This window comes from Entelurus aequoreus, linkage group LG10, assembly GCF_033978785.1.
Source record: "Entelurus aequoreus isolate RoL-2023_Sb linkage group LG10, RoL_Eaeq_v1.1, whole genome shotgun sequence".
NCBI classification, from domain to species: Eukaryota; Metazoa; Chordata; class Actinopteri; order Syngnathiformes; family Syngnathidae; genus Entelurus; species Entelurus aequoreus.
The window spans coordinates 34,911,133-34,937,535 of NC_084740.1; the positions used below are offsets into that span (position 1 = coordinate 34,911,133).

The 26,403-nt window shown below is 41.6% G+C and overlaps 1 protein-coding gene across 2 annotated transcripts; it reads left to right on the plus strand.

The window, feature by feature from the left end:
- Positions 1 to 823: 823 nt before the first annotated feature.
- On the plus strand, positions 824 to 21,263 carry zc3h4 (zinc finger CCCH-type containing 4). 2 transcript variants are annotated; one of them, XM_062060602.1, is made up of 14 exons: positions 824 to 1,190; positions 3,731 to 4,034; positions 4,113 to 4,220; positions 4,290 to 4,488; positions 5,866 to 6,005; positions 6,978 to 7,056; positions 12,680 to 12,804; positions 12,921 to 13,034; positions 13,162 to 13,273; positions 13,359 to 13,468; positions 13,541 to 14,004; positions 17,759 to 18,006; positions 18,098 to 18,280; positions 18,350 to 21,263. In XM_062060602.1, the coding sequence occupies exons 1-14, from the start codon at positions 1,111 to 1,113 to the stop codon at positions 19,984 to 19,986; spliced, it is 3,903 nt and encodes a 1,300-aa protein (XP_061916586.1). In that variant the 5' UTR covers positions 824 to 1,110; the 3' UTR covers positions 19,987 to 21,263. The 2 variants fall into 2 exon arrangements, with proteins under 2 accessions (XP_061916586.1, XP_061916587.1); XM_062060603.1 differs by having other exon boundaries at positions 17,762 to 18,006.
- The last annotated feature ends 5,140 nt before the right edge of the window (positions 21,264 to 26,403 follow it).

A 26,403-nucleotide genomic window follows, 5' to 3' on the forward strand; every position in this document is an offset into this window, starting at 1 on the left:
TTTGTTTTTCTACATTACACTTGATTGATTGATTGAAACTTTTATTAGTAGATTGCACAGTTCGGTACATATTCCGTACAATTGATCACTAAATGGTAACACCCGAATAAGTTGTTCAACTTGTTTAAGTCGGGGTCCACGTAAATCAATTCATGGTAACCGTAAAGCCATTTTAGCCAGATCCATTTGTATTTGTGATGTATTTGCTTTCATCTTAAAAAAGCTATAATTATAGGTCTTACAGAAGCAAAAAAATGTTGACGTGCATGAAAATTACGAATACTTTTAACAAATGAATTACTAAAATCTATGAACCGGCCATTTCTAAATGTGTTATTATTTTACTTTTTACAAAACATTACAACCGTTGATTTACTAAGCGGGCGCTTTCTATATTAACGTGACCAAGTGTATTTATCCCTGAGCATAGACTTACGAACAATTTCAGGATTTTAGTCCACACAAAACAATCACACAAAATTATTATTTTGGATAATGATCATATATTTGTATGGCTGTGGTATTTTGAAGTGCCTAATTAAGCTACGGTATTCACGTTGTTATATCACAGCGGGAGAAATTGACCTACATTGTTATGTAACTACGAATATTTTGTTAACAAGCAGTGACATTTTATTTCAGTTTTTATTGAATATACGTGATCTGATTAACTGTATTAGGGTATGCATGATTATTAACTGTGTATCAACATGTATGTACTGTGTTGAGCGTCAATTTTGTTTGCCTGTGAGACAAAATAAAGGACTTATTTTTCAGTTTCACTCGGTAATGTCCGTGAGAGGCACACAAGAACGTTGATGTGGTGACGTCACGATCGGAAAAGCCCGGCCCATTTTTCCGCGATGAAGACAGTCAGCCATTTTAAGTGTTTCAGTCGTCATTTCACATCGCTTCAGTAGGACGGAGAACGTCTGGACTCAATTTCAGCAAATTTCTCTTACAACTGTTATGGAGCACTGCCTACTATGAACTGAAATTCAACTAAATCCAAAACCTAGTAGATCTCTGTGAAGTGACGCATAAGCCAGTAGTTTGCAGTGTCGAGTTAGAATTTTTGGCACCTTCATGTTAGCTAACGGTTAAGAGGAAATGGCGGTGGAAAGCATGACTGTCCATCCAAACTCCCCAACTTCCAACCACGAACACAACAGTCTCCTGACTGACGAAAGGTCGAGTAATTCTACAATCATATTTCAATGAAACTATTCATTTGTCCTGTGCTTTAACACAAAAGCCCGGGATGCATTTTTCCTTTTTTTTTGTCAGAGGGATTAAATTCGCCTTTTCTGGAAAACGGTAACGAGGTAACGAACTGTCCTGACACGACGACGCCAACTGGGAGGCCAAATAACGTCTGACAATAACGTTTTACCTTATTTTATTACGTTATCCCACTCGGACGGTTAAGCGACTCAACGCGGAGGGGTAATGACGACCAATATGAGAAGGCCCGAACCTCCGAAACGTTATTTTCACTTCAGTCAACTTCGACGAATTTAAGACATGGTCGAACGTTTCGCGTTAACTAACAAACGATTTTATTTGGTGTGAGTAGATTTCATTTGGGTGTGGCAAACAAACAACTTTGATAGGCGTGTGCCCCTGTCGCGGCTAACTTAGCCACATTAGCTCGACGCTAAGCTAACAGCTATCTGCTTTCATAAACATCCTTGACTTTGTCGCGCGTTACGTCGCATACCACGGATTTATCCACGCTGCGCACGTATATTCAAAGTTCTTCAAACATATCTTTACTAACCAATTACGACACAAACGTCTTACTGGAGGATACGGTATTTGCACTATACACTACAATATGATAATTAAACATTTTGCAGAATTATGGCAATTCCATTTGCCAGTCAAGCACTCTTAAATTCCCAAGATTGGAGTCCTTTCTATAATGTCACCGTTAAGGTTCATTGGAAGGGCATGTTAACTAACGCCTAGCTAGTCTTAAGATTGTGCTGTTTGATTAACACTTCCAAATCGACTAGCTCCAAATATGTACCAAAGTTGTGTAAAATGTCTGCAAAGCATCCCAGAAGTCAAACACCAAGCTGAGTTTCGACCTAACCCCCAGTTCCCAGTTGGCAAATTGCAATGTGTAGTTTAGTCCAATTTCCAACACCCACTAACTCCTCCAGTGACCCCAAGTTGTTAGGGGGAGGACTTTTAATGGTTGTGTTTGCAAAATATGGAGAAAGCCTGTCACAGTAAGTATCCCCCATTTTTAATCGTGGCCCTTCTCTTTGTAGCTGCTATTAGGTTCTGGACACATTCTGGAGTTATCAATACCTCTTTTAACCAATGTGCATGGTGTGTCTGGCAGAGAGGAATAATCTTGTGCTCAGTTGACTGTAAAATATATATTTCTGATCATTTGGAGTCGTTAATAACGACACTTGTGTTTACCTTCATTGCTATGAAACATAGCTTCCCCACTGCACCGTTTTAGTCCAGTTGTGTGTTTGTCAAATCATTGACTATTCAACCCAGCTGTCAGTCTCTTGGCAGGGAACAGAAAAGCCAGGTGTTTGCGCTACTTGCAACTTATTAGCTGGTTTTCTCGGCCTGCGGGTGACATGAACTTGTAGAGAGGCCCTCAGTTTGTCCATGTGAAGTCCCCCCTTCATAATATAGTCAAATCCTAGTGCTTTAGCTTGATGTAGTTCTTTGTCATTAGACCAGTGATTCTCAAAATGTGGTAAGGGGCTCCAACTAGTGGTACGCCAAATAATTACTTAATCAAATATTCAAACACAGTATTACTGTTCAAACAGTGTGTAATGTTACAGTGGCCGAACATATTAAATATACTGAATAATAAAACTTGTGCCTTCATTTTAATGAATATTCAGGCCTACTACGCTACTGTATTTTAATGTTTGTCATTATGGTGGTACTTGGTAAAAAAATAAAGTTTGAGAACTGTTGAAATTACAAATAGGGCAACATGTGTGACAGGGTGGGAAAAGTGCTTAATGCTTTCAGTTTTGTGTAAGTGAATTAAAGTTATGAGCTTTTATGTTATGTCAGGCTTAATTAAGTATGTAACTTCCTATTTGATACACAATGTCATAAAGTGTCCCTGAGCAAAATACTGAATCCCAAGCTGCACCGTCATTAGGAGGGCAATCAGGTGACAAAGTGTGCTTTGAAGGAAGGGCATTATACAAGTGAAAGGGATAGTAGGATATTAAGATCAAAGATGTCGCCATAGAGCATGCTTGTAGCCTTCTGTAGTGTTTTTTTGCAGTCACCAAAAGCTGAGTCGAAGCCTCTGTTGTCTGTCCCAGCTTCCTGCAGACAGCGCAGGGGAAAGCAAACTTTGTAATTGTCAATTAGTTGCTAATTTAACCCCTCTGCCCTCTTCCATGCCAGTAGTGTGTGGCTGTCACGTCCCTCAACGTCTGTCCCTTCAATCAATAATGAGAAAAATCTAATAAGAAATAAATGCTTTGTTTGATAAATAATAGTTGAAGACCCAAGACTAGTTGTTAAACTCAATGACTGCAAGTTTATTAATCTACTGTATATCCTGATAGTTTGTTGCTTGTACAGCCCTTTGAGACACTTGTGATTTATGGCTATATAAATAAACATTGATTGATTGATTGATTTGTTTATTTAACTCTTTGAATTATTGTGCGACAAGTTGCTTTAAAAATACACAAATTTAACATTCATGTCGTTCCTGTCGGTGTAGGAATGAGGATGGCGAGTTGGAGGAGGGCGAATTGGAAGACGATGGGGGAGATGTAGTGACGGGAGGCGAGGCGTCCGCCCCAGGAGTAGTAGGAGGTGGCGATGACGTGGTCGACGAAGCAGGCGGAGGTGGCGGCGCGGCAGGGGACGGAGGCGGGGAGCGGCCCGCGCGGAGCAAAGAGCGCCACGCAGGCAGTGAGACGGAAGAGGACAAGTCCCACCGTCGCAAGCGCAAGAGGAAGAAGGAGAGGGAGCGAGAGCGGGAGAAGAGGAGGGCCAAGAAGAAACGCAAATCCAAACACAAAGTAAGAGTCGTCATGACGACCCAAGTTTTTCTAATTGTTAGCGGGTTCCTCCTCACCAACCCAAATTGTCTCCTACAGCGTCACGCTTCGTCCGATGACGACTTCTCTGACCTCAGCGATGACTCCGACTACTCTCCCAGCGAGAAGAGGAAGTACAGAGAGTACAGCCCCCAGTACCCGCCCACCGTAAGTCTCGTAAACGCTGCCGCACTGTCCACCGTCTTCGTCACGTGATTGGTCAACCCGTCTCTCCAGTCGCACGGAGGCTATGGAGGCTCAAAGAAGGGCGGCTACATGAAAATGGACAAGCAGGGCTACGGCGGCTACGACGGTTACGAAGAAGACAACTACGAAGGAGAGGAAGAGGGAGACATGGGGGATGGAGAATACGATGACTATACCAAGGAACTTCACATGTACCGCAAGTCCAAGGAGGGCGGCCGCGGCGGACGAGGTGGGTGCGAGGATCCAAACGGCGTGGGTGGTACTGGTCTGCATTGTAGTGATAGGGCAGCCGTATCAGTAATGTCATCGGCATGGAGTACCGTATTTTCCGCACGATAAGGTGCACCTTCAATGAAAGGCATATTTCAAAACTTTGTTCATATATAAGGCGCACCGGATTATAAGGCGCACCTATGCATCCATTAGATGGAGCTGCGCTAAAGGGAATGTCAACAAAACAGTCAGATAGGTCAGTCAAACTTTATTAATAGATTACAAACCAGCCCTCTGACAACTCTGTTCACTCCCAAAATGAATAAACAGCTGTTTTATTATTTTCCCCGAGGTAAAGTCAGTGATGTGGTGTTTTGTTTATCTTTTAACAACAGCAAGGTATAACAGTAGTGCAACATTTCTATCACATAGTGGAGGGTAACTTTTCCCTGATTCAATAAACAGGTAAAAAACAGTGATACTGTTACGGTAAATCACACGTTAGTGCAATCACAATATAGTAACACTGAAAATAGTGCAGAGCAATAACAATACATCAATAACTCAACGTTGCTCAAACGGTAATGTCACACAACACAACACACAAAATAAACATGTAAATCTCACTTTATGAAGTTATTCCTCATCCTCGAATTCTTCTTCAGTGTCCGAATTAAACAGTTGGGTGAATATGGCATCCAACATGCCCGGCTCCGTCTCGTCGAAGTCGTCATTAATGGAGTCAGTGTCGCTGCTGCTCTATTCCCGTGTCCTACTGCGTGACTGATCGTCTTAAGTTTAAACTCTGCGTCGTAAGCGTGTCTCTTAATAGGAGCCATTTTGGGGTCTTTACATAAACAAACAAATGGAAATAAAAACGGCACGCCTCGCGCAGTCATATATCCCAGCATGCACCACGCGCTTCTTCTTTTTCTACGGGGGAAAATGAAGTTGGCGGCTGCTTACCGTAGTTGCGAGACCTAAACTTTATGAAAATGAAGTTTAGGTTTGTTGTGGCTCAATATTGGTCCATATATAAGGCGCACCGGATTATAAGGCGCACTGTCAGCTTTTGAGAAAATTGGAGGTTTTTAGGTGCGCCTTATAGTGCGGAAAATACGGTATTGTTCAGAGAAAGTTGCATTGATTCGGTGTGGACGATGGAGAACCGGGGCAGTGAAGCTAACTCGCCGAGGCGACGCTCGCACGGGGAAGGGGAAAGCGAGGCGGAAGTGTCTGCTGTCACGTTGACGTCGGCGCAACGTGAACCTTGAAGTAAAATGGAAGCATTTGTTTGTCGTGCAGCCCGTCGAGTCAAAAACATTACGAAGTTAGCATGTGAGCTGCACTATTGTTGATGAAGCGATGTGACTAAGTTGTCTTGTTACTGCAGGGGGCAGAGGTCGCATGAGGAACATGAGAGGCCGTGGCGGAATGAGGGGTGGACGGCGAGGAAGAGGAGGCAGCAGAGGAAGAGGACGAGGTGGAAAGATGGGAGATGATGATGGAGATGGTTATGGGGAGGACATGGACGTGAGTGTTGTCTTAATCTTCCTAAATTGTAATAATAATTTTCTGGACATTTCCTGCCTGTTTGAAATCTTTTTTACTTCAGCAGTATTTTCCCCTACCATTTATATATATTTGTAATTGTATTTTCTGTGTAGCACCAAAATAAGTCATTTTAGGTTACATTTCATACAAAACAGGTGTTTACATTGTGCTTTTAGTAATAAAATTAAACAACCTATAAATCTAATAGGGGTGCAAGGTGATTATTGGACTGATATGACGATTTATGACGTCATACCGATAAATCCAATAACACTAAAACAAATAGCAACGATAACTATTTAAAAAAAAACGCTCCAATAAGGTGAGATTATCCATATTGTGCTGTTAGAGTGAGCAAATCAAGCGCTCCTTTTCTCCTACGTGCCTTGCTGAAACTGGATGATATGGCTGAAAACTGCTGCTGTCAGTCTGTTTCCAGGAAGTAAGCGCTGTTGCCTAAAATACATTAATAAATGACTGTTTTTGATTCATATTAATTATGCGTCTGTCGCGATAGGTATTGATATCGTTTCATCTACCAGCCCCATCATTTCTAAAAATATTATATAAACAACAGCATGCTCTTTCTGTTTACATGGTCGCATGTTTACAATTCATCATCTGTGATTCTAGTTAAATGACACTTTTAATTTGATTTTGAAATGTTTTAATGTTTTTGGTTATGAAAGTTTAAAACATAACTGCAAAGGATGAATTGATGCCATCGGCAACACTGCTTGCATGCGTGTGTTTTATGATCACTGATCATCCACAGCCTTCACACAAACACATACGTGCATGTGTGCACCCCGTATGTAACTGTAGAGGAGCGATCGCATTATTGCGTCCATATTCATAACCACTGCGCCAACTGCAACTCCAAAGCTGAACACTCTGTTTGGACATGTCTCGTACTATGGATGGAATGATATTGTTAATGTGCTTCTGCAGTTTGATGACGACTTTGACAACATGGGGGACGACGACTATGATGACTATCAGTACAAGAAGTCCAAAGACAGAGGAAGAGGTAAATCAAACCTGTTTTATACTCCTTTTTTTTTTACTATCTTTTAAAGCCAAATCACAGTTTTACATGTTTTTGATATAAACATTCAGAGGATCTACATCAGGGGTGTCAAACTCAAATACAGAGTGGGCCAAAATGTAAAACTGAACAAAGCCGCGGGCCAAGGTGGAACAAATTAACCTTTCAATAGGGACCCCAACAAGTTTTGCATTGAATATTGAACAAACTAGGCTTATATAACTTTATAGTGACATGCAAAATCCAGTTTAAAATAATAATAACAATAATAAAAAAATATCAATGGCATATCAAATAAAATGTAAATAAAAATGTAATGCCTCTTTTCTATTTGCAGCCTCCTGAGGTTAATATCAAAATAAACTTTTTCCACAGTCTAATAATACATTTGAAAATAAAATAACAATAATGAATGAATCAAACATTCAAGCCTTGAAGTAGCAAGAGAAAGTACATGAATAAAATGTTAATTATTGCTGAGTTTGCTACACTGCTTTGCTTTAACACTGAATATGGAACAAGCAAAGCTTATATAACTTAATAGTGCAAAATCTACTTTCAAAAAACAAACGGAAAAACATCAATGGTATATTAAATACAATTTAAATTAAAAATTGAATGCCTCTTTTCTATTTGCAGCCTTCTGAGGTAAATATCAACATTAACTTGGTGGGCGGGGGTGGGGTTTGGTGGTAGCGGGGGGGTGTATATTGTAGCGTGCCGGAAGAGTTAGTGCTGCAAGGGGTTCTGGGTATTTGTTCTGTTGTTTTTTTTTTTAAATGAATTTATTAATCAATCAACAAAACTATACACAACAATGCAATCCAATTCCAAAACCAAACCCGTCCCAGCAACATTAAGAACAACAACAAACAGAGCAATTGAGGACACACAAACATGACACGGAACAATCCAAATGTAGTGAAACAAAAATTAACATTATCGACAACAGCATCAATATTAGTAACAATTTCAAAATAGCAGTGATTAAAAAAAAAAAACGAATTGATATTATCATTAAAAACAATAATTAAAAAAAAATAGAAATGAACAATAGTGTCATAGTGGCTTACACTTGCATCACATCTCACAAGCTTGACAACACTGTGTCCAATATTTTCCACAAAGATATAATAAGTCATATTTTGGTTCATTTAATAGTTGAAACAAATTTAAACAATGGATCCCATATTCCAATATATGACTCATTATTATCTAAACTAAATGCAGTTTGTTCTACTGATATCATCTCCATAGTTTGTGTGTACCAGTCAGTATGATTTGGACTATCAACAGCTATCCATTTTTTAAATATTACCCTTTTTGTTATTATGCATATTGAAAGAAAAGCATTTTTACTCTTTGATGACACGTTACTAAATTGATGCAGATCCCCAAGAATACAAGTTTGCAGTGTCATTGGGATGTTCATATTAAGGAATGTTATTGCTTCTTTTGTTGTTTTCAACCGTAACTCTTTTATTCTCTGACATTCCCACAATAAATGAACAAGAGTTGCCTCGGCTACCCGACACTTCATACATAACTTGCTCTCTACTACACCCATTTTAAACAGCTGAGAAGATGTGAAATACAATCTATTCAATATCTTAAATTGAGTCAGTTTATCTTTAATGCTTCTAAAGGGCTTATTGGCATTTTTCCAAATATCATTTCATGATATGTCTCTTTCATCTAAAATGTTTAAGTCCGTCATCCATTTCCGAACACATGCATCATTTGCATTTCTAGTGTGGTGTTCATTTATTATTCCATAAAATAGTTTAATTAATTTCTTAATTGTATCTTGATTAAAAAGTGCATCTTCCAGTTCATGGCTATTTAAGGACATACTTTCAGAGGATATGCATTTATTTACAGCGTGTTTTAAAAATATAAAATGTAAAAAATGATTCCTGGGTACATTATATTGATCAACTAAATCATTGAACGGTATAAAAGAGTTTTTATTAATACTATGATGAGGTTTAGTAATACCTCTGTCTTTTCATGTTGTCCATTTAACCACATTTTTATTAATGATAATATTAGGATTGTACCAAAGCGGTTGATTGAGCTGTTGTGTTTATGTTGTGTTACGGTGCGGATGTTATCCCAAAATGTGTTTGTCATTCTTGTTTGGTGTGGGTTCACAGTGTGGCGCATATTTGTAACAGTGTTAAACTTGTTGATACGGCCACCCTCAGTGTGACCTGTATGGCTGTTGATCAATTATGCCTTGCATTCACTCATGAGTGTGTAGAAGCCATAGATATTATGTGACTGGGCCGGCACGCTGTTTGTATGGAGGAAAAGCGGACGTGACGACAGGTTGTAGAGGACGTTGAAGGCAGTGCCTTTAAGGCACGCCCCCAATAATGTTGTCCCGGTGGAAATCGGAAGAAATTCGGGAGAATGATTGCCCCGGGAGATTTTCGGGGGGGCACTGAAATTCGGGAGTCTCCCGGGAAAATCAAGAGGGTTGGCAAGTATGAGTATTAGCGGTGTTACAGCGGCACCACAACTGTATAATACCGGCGGGCCAGCTCTAATGTTAATTTGATATCGCCTCAAGGGCCAAATGAAATTACACGGCGGGCCAAATTTGGCCCGCGGGCCAGAGTTTGACACGCATGATCTACCTAGTCAATTAAAACAGCTCAAGTAATTAGTTAAAGGGGCTTTTTGGGAAACTTGCTCATAGTTACATTTTTCAAAGCAAAAAAATATAACAAAAACGGCGCTTGCTCGCTTGAACCATTAGTAATTTAACGTAGCACATTTGTTTTACAGTTGTCTATATTTTTCAGATTTGTCAAGTTTATGTAATATTTTTTACTAGCCCAAATAAAATGCTTGTTGTTTACGGCGGTCATACACCCTGTCTCGTCCACACGTATGTGCAGGGAGCACTCACACATATACAAAAGCAGTCCAAGAGAAGCAACAAACAATTTGCTGTCATGTTGTTATGGTACAATATACATTTGATGATAGCTAACACTTGCTATCCAAATTGCTATTAGCTAACAACACCCGGAGCTAATGCGCGTGCACCTGTTACGTACATACGTAGTGTATGTCATTATGTCCTAGAAGCCATAAGAGGGCCTGATATACTGTGTAGAATACATTGGAAAGTTAGCACCCTATAGGCATCTGTATAAATGTTGCAAACAGCCCCTTTAAGTCATGTGAAAACCATAGATTTATATCACGTTAGTAGGGTTGGGTATCGTTTGAATTCGAACGATTCCGATTCCGGTTCCTGGCGATTATCGATTCCGATTCTTTTAAGAGGCAGGGTCAAAAAAAAGTTTAGGATATTTTAAATGAGCTAGCTAACCTACAGTCTTTCTGAATGAAATAGTCTGACATTCTCCATCAATTTTAATTCTATTAACTTTTTATGAACTTTACTATAAATTCCTCACAGGGCTGTTTTCAACTAGAATATAAATATCAAATCTATGAACTTGAATATAAATATTATAAATTATGAATAAATTTTCCCAGGGGTACACTTTCCTCAAGATAGCTTTATTTTTGAAAACCTCATGAAAACACATTTACACACACAAGTGTATGATGCTGCAGGTACTTAAACATGTTACCGTGCTCCCACTGATGGGCTAACCTGGTGCAGAAAAGCAAATAAAGAATAAGAAACAACTTGCAAAACCCAGTCCAGATTAGCAGCAGGTACAGTATAAAATCAGAGACAGTTCTTGTTTAGGAAAATGACCATATCCGCCTTCTCAGGCAGGATGTGTGAGCGTTCTGGACAGATAGTGTCTCCTGCTGTGGAAAATACACGTTCGCTGGGTGTGGAAGAAGCTTGAACGCATAATTAGGAGAAAGCGCGATCTGACAGCAAAGGATAAGTCTTTTGTTGGTTCCACCGGACCATCACCATGCAGCAGGGTCGTCAGACATAAGTATCGGTGGAACGTCCTGGTACATCTGCAGCTCTCTCTCCACTCGTTTCTTGATGGACATGGAGCTCTGTTATTTCGCGGTTATTTCATTTTTTTTTTGTAAAGTAAAGCCACACTTTCGACCGCCGACGCCCGCTATCCATGCTTGAGCTTGACTGACTCGCTCGGCTATGCTAACACTTCCGGCGGTGGGCGCTTCTTCGTTGGTGCTCAGCGGCTTCTTCTTCCGGTTCGGCGGACATATTTATTTATTTTTATTTTTTTTTTTTTCCGGTCGGCGGACTGGGTATCGAAAATAGGAATCGAAATTTAAACTTTTGAACGATACCGGGAGAATCAGAAAGTTAGTCCCGGTTCCAATCGATACTCGATACCCAACCCTACACGTTAGTGTTGCTTTCTGTTATGCGAGAGATACACGTTACAGTCTCTTTGTAAATATGTGTTTATTGAATTTTTGACATACACAGTCCATAAATACAGTTAAACGCATGTCAAATGTTCTTTCCCCCCCAAACAAGTAACCCACAAAATTATATATAAAATAAAATACAAAAATAAACAAATAAAAAACAAATAATAAACTTGGGTGGGAAAAACATGCATAAGTACAGGCAAATATTGATATGAAGTCACAGACAACTGCACTCTGAATGTCCCCAACATGGCGCAGCAATACACAAAAGCAGACAAAAGGCTCATTAATTATCTTTTTTTCAATTGATTTTCAATAGGAGTTAAATTTGAAATCAGTTTCTTTTACATAGTTTAGGAAACCATCTACCCACTTCCTGAAATTTCAGAGAACGACGATTAAATGTCATCCTAATTTTCTCCAATTTAAGGAAATAGAGAAAATCTCTAATCCAGTGAGTGTGTCAGGGAGGTGCTGCAGCCGTCCAATTCAGCATAATGAGTCTTCTAGCCAACAAGGTAGTAAATGCAACCAAGTTCTTTTTGAATTTGCTAAGAGAAGATGACAGAGGTTCTACTACAAATAAATCCGCTTAGAGGATTCGGTTCAATCTTTTTGCCAATTACCAAAGACAAGGTATTAAACATTTCAGTCCAATAACTGCACAGGGATGGATAATATATATATATTTTTTAAATACTCATTTGTGGTCTACATAACATGTAATGGTGGTTCTTAGGTCAAAATTTTGCATAGATCATTTTTGGCAGACCATTTTCAAGCTACTTTCTGACCGTCTCTTCAGGGTGAAGTGAATTATATTTATATAGCGCTTTTCTTTAGTGTCTCAAAGCTCTTTTACATAGTAAAACCCAATATCTAAGTTACATTTAAACCAGTGTGGGTGGCACTGGGAGCAGGTGGGTAAAGTGTCTTGTCCAAGGACACAAGGTCAGTGACTAAAGCGGGGATCGAACCTGGAACCCTCAAGTTGGTGGCACGGCCACTCTACCAACCGAGCTATACCGCCCTTTTGGACGCGCTGTTTTGTGGGCTGAACAATACGCTACTTTGTATTAGAAATGACAACAAGGGAGGATGCATGTGCATGTACGAGCTAGTCTGTTCCACAACAAGAGGATAGAGGAAAACTATGAAATCTGTGGTGGAAAAAATACTTTTATCCTGTTTTACATCTGAATCCTGTGGAAGTTTCTTCTATTTAAGACTTTTGAAACTGTTTGCGGTCCAGGCGGCAGAGGCGGTCGAGGGAGAGGCCGAGGCAAAGGACGCATGATGAGGGGCAAAATGAGGAGCAGAGGGAGAGGACGGGGTGACATGGGCGATGATGACAACAATGGAGACATGGACAACGGAGTATGATCTCTATCTACTTGACTCGCACATTATCTTTATTTATTACTCTGAAATGACAACAAATGTCTAATCTCTTTCTTGTTTTGACATGTCATTTTGTTCTGTGTGCATTTCAGGATGGAGGAGGGGATGTTGGATCAGGAATGGGCAAGAGGAATCAGCATGACAAGTACCAGGACAAGAAAGGGAAAGCCATCTGCAAGTACTACATTGAAGGCAGATGCACATGGGTAAGATAAAAACATCTAACACTTTTAGTATAATGTTATGTTTTATCATTGCATATGGTTGCCAGCTTTGGCACAAAAGTCCAGTCCACAAAAAGCAGATTTATTGTATTCCTTCTTCAACCACTAGGGGGACCATTGCAACTTCAGTCATGACATTGAGTTGCCCAAGAAGAAAGAGCTGTGCAAGTTTTACATCACTGGATACTGTGCTAAAGCCGACCACTGCCCTTACATGCATGATATCCTTTATTGATGCCTTACAAGCAATGTTTTTGATGAAAAACGTTTCATAAACTTTGTGTTTCCCCTTAACGCAAACTTTACGTGAATTTCCCTGCAAGCTGTTCCACACCACAGGAAAATGTGTCAACGGTGACGAATGCATGTTCTCCCATGATAACCTAAATGAAGACACCCAGGAGCTGCTGAGCAAGGTAACGCCCACTCACTCATGAGCAGACGATTACATTTCATGTAACCTAATCACTTCATGTTGTTATCTTTAGATGCTGGCAGAGGACGCAGAGGCTGGAGCGGAGGATGAGAAGGAAGTGGAGGAGCTGAAGAAGCAAGGAATCAACCCTCTCCCCAAACCTCCACCTGGTGTCGGCCTCCTCCCCACTCCTCCTCGCGCGGTGCCTGTCGACGGGAACGGCGGAGCGGGAGATTTTGGAGGCCCTGCGGCCGGTGACTTTGGGGGTGTCCCTGCTGCCAATCAAGTGTCCACCGCCCCCATGGCTCCATCCCAGCCTGGATCGGCTCCTAACCCCTGCATGGGTGGTCCACCTGTACAAAACCCTGAAGGAGCTTCTTACCAAGGAGTGCCCCTAAATCCCAATGGGCCTCCGCAACACATGGGCCCTTCTCCTGCTGGTGGTGGTGGTGGAGGCGGCGGCGGGAAGAAGATCCCCTCCCTCTTTGAGATCAAAGTGCAGCCGACAGGACAACTCGCTCAAAAACTTGCTGTCAGGTGAGTCCATGCTCATTAAGTTGCTTCATCTTGATTATTTGTTTTGATAGGGGTCTCCCTAACTTCTTCTTCACTTCCCATTCAATACCGATATTGCAGCCTTGAGTATTGGCTGATATTTATCCGATAGGATGTCGGCTCAAATCATACATACTTTTATTTTTTTGTAGTGTGGAATGTTAGGAAAGTGTCATCAAGCAAAATTAATTAGAACAATGGAAAGTATGAAAAACACCAACCTATTTGTTAATAATGCTGTTTTAAGTTTTAAAGGTCAATATATGCTAAGCTAGCTAAACCAAACATCCACATCTTGGCTTTGAGTTGTAAATGACAAAGCGAATTGTGTTATCTAATAATGTATTTCATTGATAGTGATGCAACGATATCAAAATATCACAGTACGATATTATTGGGGCATATAAAAAAATAAAAGACTTTAAAATGCCATTGTGTGTAAAATGAAGTGGTAGGAATGTTTATGATAACGGGTGTACAGTGCGACAAATTTACTCGCAAATGCGACTAAAAATAGACTGTGCGACTTGGAAAAAAAACCTGTCGCACATCTGCGAATAGGGATTTCAACCCTTTCATCGCATTGTGTTCCTAAAATAAATCCATCCAAATTTGATCCAACCTAGAGTAAAATGTCTGCCCACCTGTATAACATGTTTGAAATACTCTCATAACCGGCATAACCAAACGGCAATTATTGACGTGGAAGTGATCACTCAGTGCGTGCTGAAAGCTGTATTTCTTTCTCATGCGCCATGCATAGAGGGGAGCACCGCTCCTCCTAATTTACACACTTGGACTCTCAGCCTTCCCATCACAGAAGAAACACGGTCCTAGTTAGAGGAACTGGTCAGTAAAACACAACATTCTTCTCACCACCTAAAACTTGACACAAACTGCACTGCGCTGCGCTAGTAACTACAAAGGTCGGAGGGAAAATGGAACAACAAATCAATGATAGAAGTGACAAACTTGCCATTCAAACAATACCCAGTTTGTTGACAAGAGCATACAGCCATGGAAGCCCATTCAGCCTATTTATCAAGCACAGGTAACATAAACCAGTGAAAGATTCAAAAGAGCTGCCGTCAGAGCTGACAAACTACCGCTGCTAGCCTGCTCAGCAAACAAAACAGCTTTAACTTAAACTCACTGACGTTAGGGGGCCACAGGCACCGCCTTTTTAAAGGTACACACGCACACACTGAAACTTACTCAACTGCATTATGCCAGTTATTTGAAAGTTTTGTTTAAGTAATGCAATATTTTCTTTCCCTAGTAAGTAATTACATTTGTTAAAGAGTAATTATGTTAGTAATTCAATTAATTATTTGGTAAAGTACCAAGTAATCATAATTAATTACCGGTACGTATTTTTTTTAAAGTAATTTTCAGAAAACAGCCTGTCACACAGTCTTGTGAAGCAGCGGGCAGGTTGGTGTTCCTGGCTAAAATCTTTGCGTATGTCCTATAATAGTGTTTATTGTTAGAGGTCAATTATTTTCGTGTTGCTGCTGATGTTTAAACATGTCCTCTTAAACCAGAGCACTTTATTTCACATGTTGTTCTTTTATGTTTTTATTAGCTGAAAATCTAAGCATAGCTAAATGTTTCTTCAAAGAAGATTGGAAATAAATTTGACTTATATTATTTTCAAAGCTTTTTCTTTTTTCTTAGCTCAGAACACCTCTTAAGTTGGGATTTTATTATACAAAACCTACTTTTCTTACTTGTTGGTACCTGTTTTTGTGTATTTGGGATCCCCATCAGTCCCAAAAATTTAAAATCAAGGCATGGTGAAGCTATTTAGTTACATCAACGGATATTTCCATTTATGGGTTAGTTTATAGGACAAACTATATCAATATATGAGTTTTGATCCATATCGCCCAGCCCTACAATTGTGTTAGCGACAGTCCTAGCACAGTTTAGGGATTTTCTCTTTGTGTGAGCGTTGCAGGAGGCCTTATCATGGCATTGTGTCTATATATATATGAGCGCCCATATGTATGTTGTTTAAGTGTTATTAACGAAATTGTGATATTTTAGACATTTCATATTGCCACTAATTTTTTTCTGTGCTACACAAAAATGTATGTGCTACAATTTTTTTTCATTTAGTAGCACCAGTGCTACTAGGGAAAAAGCTAAGCGTACAGCGCGATATAAACACACTTACTGTAATTGAACACAGATATAATGCTAAAATGACGTTGAGCTTAGCTGGCTTCATCTTTTCCAGGTGATGGTAGCTTATTAAGTTGCTTCGGCGAGTAGCAGTTGCTTTTCCTCGGCACCATATGTCTTGACCGTGTCTGTTTTGACTTGGAACACTCTAGATCAGGGGTCGGCAACCCGCGGCTCCGGAGCCGCATGCGGCTCCTTGACCACTCTGATGCGGCTCATCAACTACATACATGCCGACCCCCCCGATTTTCCCAGGAGACTTATGGATGTCAGTGTCTCTCATAGACTACTCCCAGGAAAATATAATCCTATTTACACCCTAATTACTATATAAAGGGCATGCCCTAATTGCACTGCAGTAATTGTCCTCTATAGCATTTACATACAGCATGCCAGTCCAGCCACATGTTGCATGTTGTTATTACTTGCTCACACAGGAGACAGCAAAGCATACTTACTCATCAGCCACACAGCTTACACTGGCGGTAGCCGTATCAAACAACTTTAACATTGTTACGTTACAAATATGCGCCACACTGTGAACCCACACCAAAAAAGAATGAAAAACACATTTCTGCAGAACATCCCACTGTAACACAACATAAACACAACACAACCATTACCCAGAATCCCATGCAGCCCTAACTCTTCCGGTCTACATTATACACCCCCGCTACCACCAAATCCCCCCACACATCAACCCCCCCCTCTCCGTGCGTTGGTTGAGCGGAAGAGTTAGGGCTGCATGGGATTCTGGGTATTGGTACCGTCAGTGTAAGATGTGTGGCTGTTGACTTAGTAGCCTTGCTGTCTGTAACGCTATCAAGCCAAAGCTGCCTTCCACTTGTGGCCGAGCAGATATACTGACTGGGCAGACTCTAGAGGGCGCCAAATGCAGTGTCATCACGCTCTGATATTCGGGAGTCTCCCGGGAAATATGAGAAGGTTGGCAAGTATGACGCAAGCGACATTCGTTCAAAACTCGCGGGCTGCACTAACATCAAATTTCCACATTAAAGTACGTGCCGGTGCGTGTGTCTGAGACCCCTAGTTAACATAGCACAAAGCGTTTAAGCTTTGTATGCGGTGTTTTTCATTTTAAATTTTAAAAACATATTTTGTGGCTCCCATTACTTTCTTTAATGTGTGAAACTTGCCAAAATGGCTCTTTGAGTGGTAAAGGTTGCCGACCCCTGCTCTAGATGAACGTACCGCGTTTTATTACCTTGCCACACTTCGCCACGGTTTATTTGTCCGTTTGTTAGCCACATAACTTAAAAAAGTTATAAACGGATATTGAAAAAATCAATTCCTATATCTACTACAAAGGGAAACACATTTTACTTTCTCTCTCCACGCCCCCACATGGCGAACCCGTGCTGCGCCGATAATGAAATTGTCATTTTTACAAGATGAGACGGCCAGTACGAAATGAGTTGCGTGCCAAAAACACTCTTGATAGGAGAGGAGACACTGCTTTATCCGAAACTGAGACAGACCAGAATCTCTTAACGATGACGGAGTTACCAACTGCTGTACTTTCTCCTAGAAGCCAGACACCCAGTAGCAACCAGGTAGCGACCCCCGCACCTGGGGCTCCCCCGCCCTGCTTCCCCACCCCGCCAGGAATGATGTCCCCTGACATGCAGAACCAGGGGCCACCAATGATGGGAGGATTTGCATCTGGGGATTGCCCTCCACATGGGGGCGCTATGCCTCCTCAGGGTGGAGGGAACTACTTCAACAATTTCTTCAATCAGCAGGAGGGTATCAAGATGGAAGGAGTGGTGGAAGAAGGTGAGGAAGTGTTCCAATAATTCATAGTGACAATGACGTTTCATTTTCTGAGGTCTGACGTCTCTGTCCCTCACACCCAACAAACTTTTAGGAAGCAAATTTAGCAACCAAGAAGATGCTGCTAATGGAGCCAACCAAGGAGGAATATCTGTCTCGGACCTTCTGCCTCCAGCACAGCGTGTCCTCTTCATGAGGATCCAACAGAAGCAGCAGGAGAAGGATCGAGCTCGCCGCATGGCGGATGGAGGCGCAGACAAAAGCAGAGACACAGAAGGTAAATGTTGACATGTCCGCTGTCCTTTTGGCCATTTTTGAAAACCACTCATTAGTGTTTGTTGTGCAGGTGACTCAGGGAACTGGTATTCCAGTGAAGATGAGGATGGTGGCGGCAGCGTAACATCCATCCTGAAGACCCTCCGACAGCAGACCCAGGCTCCTCAAAAGTCGGAAGCTCCAAGTGACCCCCGCCTCCAGAAGGCGTCCCTTGGTAACCCTCCGGCTCGCCCCGCAGACCCTCGCTTGGCTCGCGACCCACGTCTGGCCCGTGCTGCCGAGTCGGCTCAAGCCGCTGACTCCACCCACCTCACACCCCCTTTGTCTTCGTCGGGGCCACCGGCAGATCCTCGGTTAGCTCGTCTGGCTGCTGCCTCTGCAGGCTCCGCCCCCCACCCGGCTATCGGTTCCAAACAAGAAGCACCTCTGGTCTACAAACCACCGCCTCTCACAGCGCCGGCAGAGGAAGAGGAGACAGAGCGAGTTCTTCGGGACAAGCCGGTACCGATTCCACTGGACCCCCTCATGGGCATGGCTCTGAGAGACCCTCGCTCACAGCTGCAGCAGTTCAGCCACATCAAGAAGGACATTGTTCTCCACATGCCGGGTTTCTCCAAAACCATCACTTGGTCCCCAGAGGACCTCCTTCCTCTTCCCCTCCCCAAACAGGACCTCCTACCACTTCCACCAGGTATTCCTCCAGTACCTTCCCTTGACCCGCGTCTGTCCCGCAGCCAACCGCAGCTCCACTCACAATCCCCCCCTGTACTGCCCACTTCCTCCTCGGACCCCCCTGCCCCCTCGTCGTCCTCCCTCCCAGACTTTGAGCTGTTGTCTCGTATACTGAAGACTGTCAACTCTAGTCCTTCTCAGTCCTCCTCACCTCCCCTCCCGGTCCCCCCTCTGGCACTGCTGGGACAACCTCCTCCTGCTCCCCCCATACCCGCAGAAAAGCTAGTTGATCCCCGCATGGCACGTAAATCAGCTGTAGACCCTCGCCTTCAGCCGCAGAAGTCAGCCCTCAAACAGCCTTCTGAACCTGCCCCCCCTCCTCCTGTAACCTCTGCAGTGTCCACATCCAGTCCCCCCCCACAGACTATTGCCCCCTATGACCCAAGGCTCCTCTCATCTGGTGGAGCAGGGCGCAGTGTTGCACCTGGACCACCAGGGGGAGCCAATGTACTGAGCAACATCAGTCTGTATGACCCAAGGACTAACAAACCAGGAAGCCCTGGTACCGCCGGTGGCCCCAACAACTCTCCCAACTCGGCCAGCACAGAGTCCCGACTCGGGGACTCCGTAGGTAGTAAACCCAAATCCAAGGAGCCCTTGTTTGTTCGGAAGTCTGCGCTGGACCAGCCTGAGCCGGAAAAAAGCGGAGAGCAAGGCACTGACAGGTATAACAGCTATAACAGACCCCGACCCAAACCTGCCCCCTCGCCCAACTCCACCGCCCAGGGAGGACCCGCCAGTGGTCAAGGTGCTCCCGGAGCCCCCGCAGACCAGGCTCCCGCGGGCGTCCACAACCTCCCGGTGTCAACTCTATTTGGCGTTGTGAAGCAGACGAGCAAGTCCGGCGGCACAGGCAGCCCGTTCGGAGGCAACAGCCCGGCCCAGGCGGAGCAGAGCACCGCCGAGATGGACAACGGCTCATTGAAGGACGTTTTCAAAGGCTTCGACCCCACGGCCTCGCCCTTTTGCCAGTGACCCGCATGTCTCTGTGGGCAGAGGACATGTGACTGGACTACATGTTGTTGATCCAACATGCACACACACCAGGGTGTGAAAGACCTCGGAGATGTGGGAAAGTGAAAAGTCTATTTTAATCAGTTATTGTATACACTTCTAACAGCACAACTTGCGTTTTAGCATCAGGTCATTACCTCACACGTCTCACTTCCACAGTTTAGATTTTATTTTGGAGAATCGTCAAACTGTTGGCCTCATGTCAGTACTTTTGGAAACCCCAATCTTTACTATCATATGACTTCAATGATTAGTTACTAGTTACTGTTAGTCACTCTTTACTTTATATATCTAAATCTTCACTTACTTTTTTTAATATTTATTTTTCTACTTCCATGCACTGTCCATGAATGCTAAATCTTTTAATGTTTGTCACATCAGCAGTTTACGTGTCATTCCTCAATGTCAGTGCTTTCCAAAGAAGGCCCCAACAACTGACCTTTCATCTTTCTTTCCCTCAACCCCCCCACCCTTCATCCTACTTGCCCATTTGGTCTGTAGCTGAGAAAGGAAACCTTTATGTTTATTTTCCTCACCAAGGAGCGTCACAGGTGCTTAGTCGAGCTGGCTGAGGTCTGACAGGAGCGTCCACACCTCAGCTTTCAGCCACTTTTATTCCTGTTACTCCGAGTGGAAACCATCTTGTCTGCGGCGTTTTCGCTGGCAGTGTGACAATCACAAACTTAGTTTTACCGCCGCTGAGCAGCAAGAACACAATTATGTCTGGCCGTCTCTCAATTGGTGCACTTCCATACTTAGCGTTTTGAGTGCACAAGTGAATGGACTTTACACTCAACATGCTAAGTATGGAAGTGCGCTAAGTGAGACACAGCATCTGTGGCGGCTTGGAGCAAACCGTTCACGTAAGCGGCGCTCTGGAATGACCTGCAGCAGACAGGGCTTTGTAAAAAAAAAAAAAAAGGTAATTTTAATTTATTTTTATACTCTATACTTCTATACTTGCCATTTGTAAAAATGTTGTAATTGTTCAGATGCATTGGCATCAGCAGGGGAGAAAGGAAACGTTTTCTTTTTGTTTTGTCGTTCAAACAAAAGGCGGAGTCTCAGGCGTGTCAACCATGTTGTTGATTTTTTTTTCTTTTCCATGCTTTGTAAATCTGCTTCATGGCTTTCTTTTGCAATAATATCAGTTTGACCAGTTTGTCTATGGAGGGGTGGACTTTTCTAACTGTACACTGTAGGTGAGTATTTAAATAAAGATATAAATAATTCCAACAGATTCAACACAGATTTTTTACTCTTTAATGCATGTGGCATTTGATTCGCAGTGAGGTGTGCTCCAGTTGTTTAAAAAGTATTGTTTTCCAAAGATATCTTTATGGTTTTAGTTGACCAATGGTATTATGTGATGATGTGATTACCCTATTTAGCCAAGTACCAAATCATCTTTGGTCAACTGTGGCGTCCGACTACAGAAACATCATGGCTCCAGAGGATGTGCTGATGCTGAGGTTAACAATGTCAACTTCTCTAAACATCTTGTGTTGTGTACTTCATTGGGGTCATGTCCACAAGCGAGGACGTCACGCTTGCCTGTGATTGGCTGACTTTGCCTTTGGATCTTTTGTCTCCAGCGGCGTGCGGCTTGTTTCCTCTTACTCGCTGTGATCCCTCACTTGACACTTCCTGTTCTCCTCCCATCCTGCCACGCTGGCTCCAGTGGGACTGGTGAGTATTCATCCTGCACCTCAAGAGATTTCCTCCCTTATGGAAATCGCCATACTGTAGATGCACCCACTGGCCACTACAGCAGGTACCTTTGGGCACTATCTGAGAGGAGTTAAAAAGCCAAACATCTTTGTAGTGTAAAGATAACATGGAAGGAATTTTCTCAGATGACCACTATGTATCCCACTGGGTAGCCTCCTTTATATTTTAATTCATATCAAATTACATATACCAAAAAGTCTGCCTTTGCAAAGATAATGTTCAGGTAATAATTTAAAGTAATTGTATTTTGCATCTTTCTCGTCGTTTCCCACAGGACTTGGAAAAAGGTTATGACGTTGTCTAATTAGCATAATTGGCTATTGCATATAAATCTAATTTCTAAAAAGGCTTTAAAAATGTTTTCTGTGTTTGCTGTTTTTAATGGTGGTTGTTTTGTTCCTACAATATGCCACGGTCCTCAAATAGCATCCGGACTGCACTTTGCACATGACGAAAGAGTTTGGCCAGGCCCTCTCGTAGCACCATCGCTAGTCATGACTCCCGCTAGTCATAGGCTGAGGTGCACGCTGCCACACCTCACACATGTCCTGTACTTGTGGAGGTGTACTGCATGTCAACTAATACTTCACCTTTAGTGACCACATGTATTTAAAAACAGAGTAAATAGTAAATGCATGACACAAGAAAGACTTCTGTACTGTACAGAAGGGTCTGTACCAAAAAAATCTAAATACATTTAACGTTATACTTACACTCGTAGTATCGAGAGGGGTCTAAATACTCTTAAGTATTTTAATAAAGTCACTAAGTTGGCAACACTGATCCCTCCTGCTAGGTTTTCTTATTCTCTGGCAGACAAGGTGCGTATGGGCTGTGTGTAGAAGCGCAGACATGATGCATGCCTAACAGGTTGTAACAATTCCAAATGTGGCGATCCAAATCTATATTTCTGATTAATTTATTTATTAAAATCCAAATGTATTTGTGGTGATCCAAATCTATAATTTGTGCCGATTCAAATCTGTATTTGTGGCGGTCCAGATCTATATTTGTGAAAATCCAAATGTATTTATGGCCATACAAATCTAAATTTGGCGATCCAAATTTATATATGTGGTGATCCAAATTTATATTTGTGCCGATCCAAATCTTCATTTGTGGCAATCCAAATCTACAGTGCATCCAGAAAGTATTCTCAGCGCTTCACTTTTTCCACATTCTGTTACAGCCTTATTCCAAACTGGATTGAAATAATTTTTGTCCCCAAAATTCCACTTATGTATGTACTTAGGAATACTTATGTGCAGGGGATATCTTAGCGTTTTATCTTTAATACATTTGCAAAAATGTCTATTAAAAAAAAAAAGACAAAACGTTTTTACATTGACTTTATACGGTATTGTGTGTAGAATTTTGAGGACAAAAATGTATTCATGTTTGGAATAAGGCTGTCATATAACAAAATGTAGAAAAAGTGAAGAGTTGTGAATACCTCTCGAAGTTCAGATGCACTGTAAATGTGGCGATCTAAATCTTTGTTTGTGACGATCCAAATCAATAGCTGCGGCAATCCACATTTATTTGTGGCAATTCAAATTTTTATTTGTGGTAATCCAAATATATATTTGTGGTAATCCAAATATATATTTGTGGCAATTCAAATTTTTATTTGTGGTAATCCAAATCTAGATTTGTAGCAATCCAAATCTATTTGTGGCAATCCAAATCAAAACTGCATTTGTGGCGATATGCACAAGTAAATGAATGTATGGGAAACTCATTCTGAGAGTTTCTTCACTTGCTCGTTTGATTACTTTCTCTGGTAAATCAACTCGTGGGCGTCTGTGCTGAATTTAAAGCTATATGGACGCATATGTCCGCCTGCTACATCTTCGATTCATAATCTCCTTAGCCGAGGCTACCTGTCGGGTGTGTACATATATTTAGAACGTGTGATCCTCTTAAGACCTTTGCTAGGGATTTGGCGATTGATGACGGAACTCCCTGCTCGCGGCCTTGCGGGGGGAGTCAGGTGATCCGGTGTATAAATAGTAGCAAATTCCATTTAGGGAGTGGGTCATGTGATCCAGGAAGGTAGTTTTACTTTTCTGGGTTGTTCATTTACACCACAAGTGATTGACTTTCTAATACAAACCCAGCGTGACTCCTGAAGCTGCTCACCTCCGAGGAATCTTAGGTGTTGGCCGTGTGTGGCTTCTCAAAGCAGCCAAATTTTACTTCTTTTCGCGTGTCGTCATCGTAAACATTGTGCCTTTTTCTCCGCAGTTGAACCATATTTAATCTGCTTTGACTTTATTGTCATTGTTCAGACAGACAACTTCCTGAACACGATGAGTTTCTCAGAACATTGTAGCAGGGCTAAAGGCACTGCAGTGCACCATTGGTTTGGAAACGGTGTCTTCTTGTGTCTCCACTACAGTTGTCGCACTGCAAAGTTAAATGTGTTCAGTTTATGTTTTGCTTTTACACATTTTTGCAGTGCATTAGAGCTGCAGCCTACAATACTTTTTTTCGTCTGTGCGGCGACAGGAACTGTCGAGTTCCTCATAAGTTGGCGGGCAATTTCAGTTTGGGAACCCACCAACGAGGTGTATAAATGGAGGCTGAAAGGGAATTTACAGCTTATCTCTTGCCACCAGGCACAAGAAGAAGAGTTGTGTTAAGTACTGCACCATGCTGTGTCTGTCAATCAAAACTGAGCATTACATCATTGTGTACCTAATGAAGTGGCCAGTGAGTGTTTAGTGGTTGCCTCTGGGAGAGGGTTAACAGAGAACATGTCTGTTGATTGTGGCCTGTAGCGCAGTGACATCAGTTTGTTGGCATGTGTGTGCGTGTGTGTGTAAATGCATGCCTATATACTGTATCTGACACACATAATTGAGTTTAGGAAGACAAAAAGCTTTTTTAACAATCTTAGGCTTCACATTCTCAAGTCATAAAAAAGTCAAAATGTCACGTCTTTTTCTGCTACTTTGAAGACAACTGTTAGAGTTTAGAGGGAGGATTGCAGTTCAGCAGAGGATTACGCCAACATTTCATTGCCGTACAAAGCAAGACACTGAATGTTCTGTTAAGATTAAAAGGAGCATGTTTTCCAGAAAGTCATGCATTGGTTGGTTGACAGATGTTTGGTTAGAAACTTACTGTTCAACTGTTTTTGTCAATCAGTGCTTCTCAAATAGTGGGGCAATACCGGGAAATATGCTTTATCAGTATCATGCAGTGTCATGCTTTAAAAACGTGCTCATTGTAGCCACTAATCCTGACCTCGTTTTGATTAAAAAAATCAGCACAAATCGTATTGTTCATTTTTGTTTTGTAGGTTAGTGTATTATATATCGTGCTCCTGAGTTAATGTTGCTAATTAATTTAATTTGTCATTATTTATTGAGATTATTTAATTGAGATTATTTAATTAAATGTTTCAGTATTAAATGGCTCAAGTCGGTTAAAAACATTTTGTTTGAATAAGGAAAACTTTTTTTTAAAATTTCAGGTTAATTGATGCACTTTAAATTTGTCTGTTACAGACTAAAACAATGTTAATAAAGTTGTTTGTTGTAAGTTGATCTATATTTCCTAATGTCTTCTTTAATGTAAATAAGGATACAATGTTATGCAGAGTTGCACTTATGACAATTTTATAGACAAATTATACTATTTATAGTCCAAGCGGAGAGTGGGGGTGCGAAATATTTTCCTCTTCCGGGGGGGCGCCTAACAGGAAATAAATGAGAAGCATTGAGCAAAGAGGACAAAGAAGTATAACGACCCCACTTAACAAAAAATAAATATTGTCATAAACTATTTTTTATGGACACTGAAAAGAGACAAAAATTGAGCTAAAAAGATGAAAAGCAAAAAGAATATGTTAAAAAATGCAAATAAACTTTCTTCTGTTGCCTAAATTGAGGGCTATGTCGCCAAAGGTTAGATCTTTTGTCATTGGAAAAAAAGGCCGGTCTCCAAAATCCCAAATAACACCTGAAAAACTTGCTAAATTTATCACTAGTCTATCTAAGTGTTTGAATGCTCGCTCTTCTACTTAGTCTTCTTATTCTATGGCAGACCAGGTACGTATGGCCCGTGTTAAGAAGTAGAGTTATGATGCATACCGCCACCTTCTGTATGGAGTTGTAGTGACAAATTTGAAAATGAGACTCAAAAGTGAAAGAACACAAGACACCTGGACCGCATTATCATTAGTATAACATTTACACAAAAGTGCTGAAATTTGGTACTGTTGAGTGTCGTTTCTTAGGTACTTGAATAGGTTTTGGATCGATTCAAGTGTGAAAGGTACTTAACGCCTTCGCCGTCAAACACACCGTCAGCATTTTTTCCGTATTTTCATGGGTAAATACATATCAGTCGTTTAGATCAGTGGTTCTCAAACGTCTGTCACCAAGTACCACCTCAGAAAACATTTTGCTCTCCAAGTACCACCATATTCACCAACATTAAAATACAGTAGTAGGCCTAAATATACATGAAAAAAAGGCAGAGGCTTTGTTCAACAAGTGTATTCAATATTTTTGGCCACTGTAACGTTACACACAGTTTGAACAGTAACACTGTGTTTGGAAATTTAATGAAGTGATTATTTGGCATACCACGACCCAACATGTACCACCCAACTGCTCCACCAAGTTAGCCTAACTA

Excerpts from the sequence above, each read along its gene's own strand:
- zc3h4 (XM_062060602.1), top strand. The coding sequence starts at position 1,111 with ATGGCGGTGGAAAGCATGACTGTCCATCCAAACTCCCCAACTTCCAAC. Across the intron at positions 4,035-4,112 it reads AACGCAAATCCAAACACAAA|CGTCACGCTTCGTCCGATGA; the intron begins GTAAGAGTCGTC and ends TGTCTCCTACAG. Across the intron at positions 18,281-18,349 it reads CAAAAGCAGAGACACAGAAG|GTGACTCAGGGAACTGGTAT; the intron begins GTAAATGTTGAC and ends TTTGTTGTGCAG.